This window comes from Symsagittifera roscoffensis, chromosome 9 (genome assembly GCF_963678635.1).
Source record: "Symsagittifera roscoffensis chromosome 9, txSymRosc1.1, whole genome shotgun sequence".
In the NCBI taxonomy this organism is placed as follows: domain Eukaryota; kingdom Metazoa; phylum Xenacoelomorpha; order Acoela; family Convolutidae; genus Symsagittifera; species Symsagittifera roscoffensis.
The window spans coordinates 29510610-29519620 of NC_087070.1; the positions used below are offsets into that span (position 1 = coordinate 29510610).

The 9011-nt window shown below is 35.4% G+C and overlaps 1 protein-coding gene across 1 annotated transcript; it reads left to right on the forward strand.

Annotated features, from left to right (window-relative positions):
* Positions 1 to 3253: 3253 nt before the first annotated feature.
* LOC134854563 (myosin-2 essential light chain-like) lies at positions 3254 to 8787 on the forward strand. The gene is made up of 2 exons (XM_063870870.1): positions 3254 to 3776; positions 8201 to 8787. The coding sequence occupies exons 1-2, from the start codon at positions 3567 to 3569 to the stop codon at positions 8426 to 8428; spliced, it is 438 nt and encodes a 145-aa protein (XP_063726940.1). The 5' UTR covers positions 3254 to 3566; the 3' UTR covers positions 8429 to 8787.
* Positions 8788 to 9011: the final 224 nt, after the last annotated feature.

Below are 9011 nucleotides of genomic sequence, written 5' to 3' on the forward strand. Positions count from 1 at the left end.
ACAATCAAATCAACCAATATAAATCAACAAAATAGAGCGCGTTAAGTTCAATTACACCACAATTTAACGTTAATTGATTTTCTGAGCTCTCTTAAATCACTTATAAAGACCCCATTTTGACCAAATTTTCTGCCCTTTGGGTTGGCAGGGGGTCGAATTCCTGAGGGGGAGGAAGGCGTCCCCCTAAATCCGCTAGTGTTAGACAGTCATAGTAATATAGGCAATATTTGGAAAAAAAATTGTAAAAAAACTTAAATATTTAGAAAATGAAGCTAAAAAACTCCAAAACCTAGGTTTATTTGCTTAAAATTAAGTTATAAGGTCTTAAATTAGGCATAATTCAGCTGTTGTAAGCGTGCTCGATTGCTTTATTCGCTCGAATTATGACGAAAAATCAAAAATTTCGAACCGGTTTTTCTCGACACTGGGAAATTTTTTTTGGAAATAGTTTAATGTGGTTCGAATCACAACTGAAAGGGCTTTAAGAGGATATTTCACTCAACCCAGTCCGATGATTATTTGTGGTACCTGATTTTGCGTGGAAAAAAAATAAAAGACCCGAATACAAAGTTCCTCCCCAACTTTCGAATGGTCGGAACGAAAATGTCCTGAACGTGATTGTTCCATTTGACACCCCTATCTTTGCGCTTTTATACTTTTTTTGAGGAACAAGTGCGCCAAGGAACGCCATTCCATGGTCAAACTCTTCAAAAAGCCTAAAGTGTAGTAGTTTTTAGGAGAGCTCTGAAAATTAGCCTGCCAGAAATCTGCCCTCACATATGCAAAGTTCATAGGTACGCCTCGCCTTGAAATGTTTAAAAGTGATCCTAATTCAAATAGGGTTTCGCTTCAAAAAACATGGTGGGGCTAACTTGAACCAAGAGAATCCTCTCCAGAATGAAAATAACGCTCAAGTGCCTCCCATGTTACCTGCAGCTATATTTTCTTTCTAGAGTTTGTTTTGCTTCGAATTATAACTGGCTATTAACCTACTTTCTCGGACACGCCGGGCTTGGCTTATTTGCTTTTTGAGGTCTGTAACACTTAAGTCATTATAATCGGTTCGGATAGCATCTCTGACCATCGTATCGAGTTGCAAGGTCGCATGAATCAGATTCTTAGAGCCAAAGGTTATTCTTTTTGTGATCGAAAACTTGTCGTTTAAAAATTTTACAGTGCTTTTGAACCAATAGAGTATTATAGAGAGTTGCAAAAAGTTCGGACAGACAGAAATAATTAAAAAGAACAATCTACCAATTTTGAGCAATTTTTGCATGCAAATTTGAATTTTTAGTTGACATTGAGACATACTTTCGGTCTGAAAAACTAGCTTTTGCATGCAAAAACTGTCTGAAAAAGGTAATTTGCTCTTTTTGATTATTTTTTTCCGTCCGAACTTTTTGCTACTAATTATAGTTTAGAAGAGCAAATCATCTATTTCAGAAAACTTTTGCATGCATTAGATATTTTTTCAGACAAAAATTTATAAAGGTCACCACGCGAAAACTGCTCAAAATTGGTAGATTGCTCTTCTTAATTATTTCTGTCTGTTCCAAATTTATACTATAGAGAGTTGCATAAAGTTTGGACAGACAGAATTAATTAAAAAGAGCAACTGTCTCTAGAAATCATCGGAATTTAAAACTGAAATAAACATAACGTCGAAAATTCATAAAGCAGAGTTCCGCTCAAAACCTATAACTACGGCGGGCAACTGCATCCGAAGCGTCGAATAGTAGACCTTGAAACTGGAATATTATTGCTCAGGGTGGCTAATGTTTTTCTGCGATTAGTTTCCAATTTTTGAATGATTTGATTATCTTCACTTCCGTTTGTTTTTTTTGTGACTACTTTTTTTGTTAATGAAAATAACTCTAGATTTCGGTTTTCAACTAATTTTCTAACTGTCTTATAGTAAAATCTGGATTCTCAATGCAGTATTTAAAAACTAGGCTAGCATAATCATCGGATAATCGGCGTTTTTGCGGTTTGATTTTAGTCAGACAAAAAGTTCAAGGTTATTTGGCTTCAGATTTTGCATGCAAAAAAGCGTCGAAAAGCACAGATTGCTCATTTTAATTAATTCTGTCTGTTTGAATTTTTTTGCTACTAAATATATCAATTTAGATGATTTAGAGATACAATTAGTTGGATCTGGAAAAATTAATTAAAAGAGTAAATAATCTTTTTCAGAATGTTTTTTCCATGAAATATCCACTTTTTCAGAGAGAAAGTATGCGTCAAGGTCGCCTAAAAATTATAACTTAGATGCAAAAATTGTGCAAAATTGGCCGATGGCTCTTTTAAATTAATTCTGTCTGTTCGAAGTTTTGAATTTTTGCAACTGTAATATAGAGAGTTGCAAAAAGTTTGGGCAGACAGAAGTAAATTAAAATGCAATCTGCCAATTTTGAGCAAACTTTGCTTTCAAGTTTCAGTTTTGATCTGACATTGAGACATACTTTCTGTCTGAAAAATTAGCTTTTGCATGCAAAAATTGTCTGAAAGAAAATCATTCCCCCTTTTAATTATTTTTGTCGGTCCGAACTTTTTGGTACTATAATTAGTAGCAAAAAGTTCGAACAGACAAAAATAATTACGAACAGACAAAATAGTTGTTACGAACAGACAAAAAGTTCGAACAGACAAAAAGTTCGAACAGACAAAAATAATTTCGAACAGACAAAATAGTTCGAACAGCAAAAAATTCGAACAGACAAAAATAATTTTGACATTTTTTTGCATGCAAAATCTGAAGCCGAACAACCTTGAATTTTTTGTCAGGCCAAATTCAAGATGCGAGATCTTCGAATATCCGAAGATTATGCTAGCCTAATTTTTAAAATACTGCAATGAACATCCGGATTTTACAATAGAACAGTTGCAAAGTTAGTTAAATAACGAAACAAAGAAAAAAAACAGATTAGGCCGCACCAAAAAAAAACAAACGGCAATGAAGATGATCAAATCATTTAAAATTTGGAAACTAATCGCAGAAAAACGATAGCCACCCAGAGCAATAATTTTCCTGTTTCAAGGTTTACTACTCGACGCTTCGGATGCAATTGCCCGCCGTGGTTATAATTTTCGCGCAAAACTGTGCTTTAACTTTCGACGTTATGTTTATTTCAGTTTTAATTTTCGTTGATGTCTAGACAGTTGCTCTTTTTAATTAAGTCTGTATGTCCGAACTTTTTGCAACTCTCTATAATTATGTACGCTTTTAACTTTTTTCTTGCTCGAATTGCATCATATTTTCATATTTTGTGCACACAGTCAGTCAGTGAATCATCACACTGTTCTGACCAGAATAGCTGAAAACTCTACGCTAACTCCTAAAAATAGAGTAAATCACGATTGAATCGATTTTTCACATAGTCAAACGTTCATTAATTTATATCTAATACAAGCAGTTATTTCATCTCTCCTAACAGAAATCATTCATTTTCCGGTGAACAGGGAAAACCTTATAACCTTGTCCCCAACTGTACAGCGACAGACATCCCATCAGAACGCCTTGTGACATCGCATCAGAACAGTATCGGTTTGCATATAGAGGCTTCATAATGAATCACTCGATGGACTATGTGCAGGATTGTTTCCTGGTGTTCGACAAAGTGGGAGACAGTAGAATAGACAAGAGACAGGTGGGGGACTTGGTGCGGGCACTGGGTCTTAACCCGACCAACAAGGACATCGACCGGGTGACGAGGAGTGCGGCCGCAGAACGAATGACATTTGATGAGTTTGTACCAGTCTATCAGTCTCTAGAAAAGGTACTAGTTTATATTATGAATAGGTTTTTCTTACCTTTACACTGGGACATAAAGACGAAATTGAGCGAATTGGACGCGAAGAATTCCCGTAGCACTAGTGGATTTATCTATCAACGGTGAATAGCAACATTTTTTTACCCCTTTTAGTATCGCCGGCCCCCTCAGGTTGTTTTGTTGACTTTTTGTAGCGAGTATCGATGCTTTCAACGGGATTTTGAATCGCGTGACGAAGTAGCTCCCTTTCCTCGATGGGGCGTATTTTGGGGGAACCCGAACCCTAACTTTTTAAAGGCATTTTTGACGTTAACATTGCACAAATTTTAACGGGGATGCGCACGCCGAAAAAAAAACAAAATTGTGATCCAAATTTTCCTTAAAGTACTTGAAAGTTTTTGTGTCTTCATTTACTAAAAGCGGGAAAAACTTTAGCTTCGGGTGTGTTTTAGTTTAATTCTTTTTCCTCCACATAATCAAAGAGCAAAAATTATCATCGAAATGGGTTTGTTGATTCATCTTACTAAACTTTTGTCGTGATGCGAACGGCAATAAAAGATTAGTAAACAATTGGAATTTTCTGATAATTAGTATAAAAAAGTTGGTATAAAAAAAATTATTTTTTGAAGGTTTTCTAGCGTCCTTTTTAGTGATAATTGTTTTTTTTAATTATTGTTTTCTGTCATTTTCAAAGAAATTTTTGTCGAATATACTGCATTTACTATGACTAACGATAATGTCCAACTTTTAAGCTTTCGATGGCACAAATCAAAATTGGAAAAGAACAAACCGTTTTTAGTTTAGTCAGATTTTTCTGTGCTACCTGCACAGCAATCAACTATCCTAGTAAATTACCAAGCCAACTCCTAGTAAACAACCAGACGCCGATCCCTAAACTTTTTTCAGAAATAACGTGTGTCCCATTAAACCCAGATTTGCACTCATCGTCTGAAAACATCAACAGCCTAAATGAGAGCCGATTATAACATGAAACAGAGAAAGTACCAGAAAACTATAACCTCCAAAACTTTAAGAAGTTGGAAACATCCTTATCAGTTATTTTCAGATCTTTAATCAATCAAGAGCTACAGGATATTCAAGTCTCTATTAGAAAGGCCGTGGAAACAGATGGAAGCGAGGAAATGTAATTTGAAAAGTGTGTCAGAAGCAGATTTACTGGCAGGATATAATAGGCGTCGGGCAAAGTGCGGAAAAAAAGAATACCGGAAGAATGCGGTACAGGCGATTCCCCAGGAAAGCCGAGGAACTTGCAGTGTACAACCAAATAACTTTTTAATGTATTTTCGGTGTTGAGAATATCAAAACCAAGAAACAAAACGTTGACTGCCCATGGTTGTTCTATCATTTCAAAGATCTAATTTCAAGAGTAACACTTCATAAATCTTGGTTGAAACAAAAGTAAAGTTGGAGAACGGTTTCGTTTTGAATCTGCTCTGCTAGGAGTAAAATTGTAATTCAATTTGAAAAAAAAAACAAATTTCTATGATTTTTTCAAGAATTGTATTGGTTACTCAAGTAAAGTATACAAAAACTAATTGATTTGAAGGTTATGGCAAATACCTGTTTTAATACAAAATTTTTGACAAATGGAAGTAGAGCAAAGTTGTTAGTGACAAATTAGCTGCCCGGAAAAAGCTCAATGGCCATTTTCCCGCCATTGGCACTCACTCAGCTAATAAATTACCTGATTTAGAATCCCATCGTTTTTTTTTGAGCCATGCATGCGTTTCTATTCAAATGCTAAGTTGGAAATAAAGTAAATCTTTCTGCCCCGCAAAACAAAATATCTACTGGAATAGGTGGATCAAGCTACCTAATACAGCTAGTTCAATCGCAACTCTTTCATAAAAACTTCTTGAACTTTACTTGGAATCAAGTCGTGTTTATACTACCTGGCTCAAGCGCTGGAATATTTTATACTGAAAACAGCATTTAAACTGGATGTCAATAAATATTTTTGACAAAAATCTCTCTGGTAATCTGGAGTGAAGTATTTGGGCAACCATGTGCAACCGATTGTACAGCTACCTTGAAAGAAAACCTTTTTATACGAAACACAGTACTCTTGATACTATTGTCAAAGTAGCGGAGAAATGTCGCCTAGGTTAAACTAAATCACCCAAGAGAACAATTTCTCTTGTCTTAGAAAAAACTTTCTACATCTTGAATCACAAAGATTTGTTTTATAAGTTAAGTCATAAGTTTTGTAGTGTCAGTCGAAAAACATTTTTAAAAATTACTTGAAGCGCAGCAACCAATTTGCTAAAATTGGTTAAACGCGATCAACGTAACAAAATTTGGACGTGGTGTCCAGCAGAGATATATTTTGGGGCCTGTGCTGTTTCTTATTTATAAATATTGGCATTCCGAAAGTCTGCGAACTTAGAGAGTTTCAATCAAGAATTAAAAGCTATGGTGCAGTGGTTAATTCTAAATAAACTATCTCTGAATGGGCAAAACGGTACAAGTTACTGTATCTCTGAAAAGTGCTTCTTATCAGCTATTGTATAAAAAAGCATAGCTTCAAAAACTGAAGGAACATGCAATTATCTTAGTGTTAACATAGATTTTAAATTGTCATTTAAATCTCACAATAATTTTATACGATCTAAGCTTGAAAAACAATGAAGCAATTTTTCAGAAAAGCGTCATTATTTAGAGTAAACTGACATCAAGCCCATAGTGCAATATAGAATTTTAGTTTATTTTTAATTTCACTGCACAAAGCTTCTGATCCTTTGTATGAACCAAAAGAAAACTATTCAACAAAAAATATAAAGTTTTCGAGAAGTTTTTTATGAAAAATTTTAACAATTTACGAGCTGCATGTGTTTGAACGCCACAAGTTTGTCTTGCAATCAGTATTAGAACTGCATTCTGAAAATTGTTTGAAGTCTTTTTTAGATATTTCATGTATCTTGATATTAACCTTGACTTGATGAAAAGTCGCAATTTCAAAAACCAGATTCGAAGCTTTTCACTTAGTTACAGGAGCTAAGCAAGTTTTCTGAGACAATTTTCCTACTTCTAAAAGTTGTTGAGGAATTTCGTATTTTCCTTACATTAAGCAAAGAAAAGCTGATCAAATTTGTTTTTTTTAGTGACAGATTTCCCAAATTCAAGAACAGTTCCGGAAAATAACAGATGTCAATTCGTTCAAATAACTGTTTATGGTTGTCAATTCGTCTTGGGCTTGTTCGCTGATTACTGGCGCATAGGCTCAGTTAGGTGTCTCCTGGCCATTTAGCCCTCAATCAGTTCCTCTGATCACAGAAAGGCTTGAAGGGATGAGACACAATTCAAGTTTTGTTTTTGAGAACGATTAGGGGTGCCTACGACTAACAAGGTTCAGAATTATTGGGTTGAGTTTGCTTTTTTTTCTGATTCAGTTTGGCTTTATACCAACTACAATTGAAGAATTCTTTTAAATATTGACGCACAGTTTGGACCTAATGTCATCAACCTGTCTAGACGAGGCCCGAAATCTACTGCTTCATGTTTTTCCTTTTTGATTAATTTTTCCCATGTTTTATGTATACACATATATATTTTCACTTTTTAGAAGATTTCAAATTTCATTAGCTGATTCCTTATGTCTTCGTTAGTAACCCAAATGGGTTCTTTATTTGATCCCTCATTCTTTCGGGCATTCGATGTTAGATTTTTGCATTTTTGTATTTGTGATTAATATTTGTCTTCTTCCATGGTCCGTTTTCATAGCATCAACTTTTCGGTATGAGCTATTGACAGCATGAAAGAAGCTAATTCACTGAAAGCTTAGTGTTTGTGAAATCATATATCAAACATATCGGAATTTGAATTTACATCAACTCAAACGTCGGCATCGTGTAGGGCTAATTTGTTGCTTGTTGTTCCGACTTTCGATACGAAAGTAACTGAATATTTGTGCTCGGGGTGGGTTTTTTTTTCTAGCCATTTTTGACGGAACTTTTTTATATCATTCAAAAGGTATTGTTGTCTTCTTGAACTTAAATTTGAAAAGATATTTCACCTGTGATCGTTTTTCGTAAAGTTATGGGGCTATAAAGATTGCCATTTTGGCCAATTTGGGACAATTAACGCGCGATATATTTCGCGCTTAACGCGTAAGCGGATATTTAATCCGTCTTAGAAATCGTTCCAAATTGGTTGAAAGAAGCTTATTTGCCATAACTAATTTGTTACAAAGAGCGAAATCTATTCTTTTGTACTTTATATGGCGTGTGGGGTGGTGATTTCATTAAAAAAATTTCAATTTTTTTTTCATTTTGTTTTATTACATTTAATTTTTTTATGTTACTACTGCTCCATAAGTCTTAAAAGGCAGTCGGAACATTCAGGGCTTCTCCCTGATATGAGCAATCCTGTTCCATTTAATTGCCGAATATTTTAAAAGAACAATATTTTAGGCGGAGGGCGAGAGGGAGTTCGATGTGGCCTCCTTCTACGAGGGTTTCAAAGTGTTCGACACAGACAACAAAGGCAGTCTCAAAGAGGCCGAGCTTAAGGACATCCTCACTCGACTGGGGGAGAGACTGAGTGAGGGGGAGGCACAGGCGATTCTGTCTGCTGTAGTTGACTCAGACGGACGGGTGGCTGTGGACAAACTGGTCAAATATGTCACCAACACCAACTAGAATAATCTGCACATCATGTCCGCTTAGAAAATGTCTGCCTCGCTTTACTCATGCCAACTCTAATTGCCATGGTAGTCCGCCTAGTCTGTATGCCAAAGCCACTCAATGCTGACAAAACGCTTACCTTGAAAAAGTCAAAGCCTTGATGGCGCTTTTACCGCTTCCCTCCACCAGCGTCAAAATTTATTTTCCAAGGGGATGTTTGAAGACTAAATGTGTTTGAAAATTTCACAACCAGAGTTTAGTGCGGTAAAAATTGAGGGTGGATTGGTTGGTAAAAGAGCCAACTTGATTATTTCGTTTGAAAAGTTGATGATCCAACTATGCTAAATGTGATTATGGTATTGATACAAGTTCTCCGAAGGGAAATACACATTGTTATGTTATATTGTTTATAATAGTTTTCATTAAAAACATAAATTATTGAACATCCATAATTTAGTTAAAACACACGAGATCAGACTTGAGCTTTCAGATTTTTATGCACGAGATCAGATTTAAACTTTCGTTCTCCGGGTCGATGTCCGCGACTTACGAAAAGACTTTGTAAGTCGCGCTGCATACTGTTTTCAGACAGGATCTT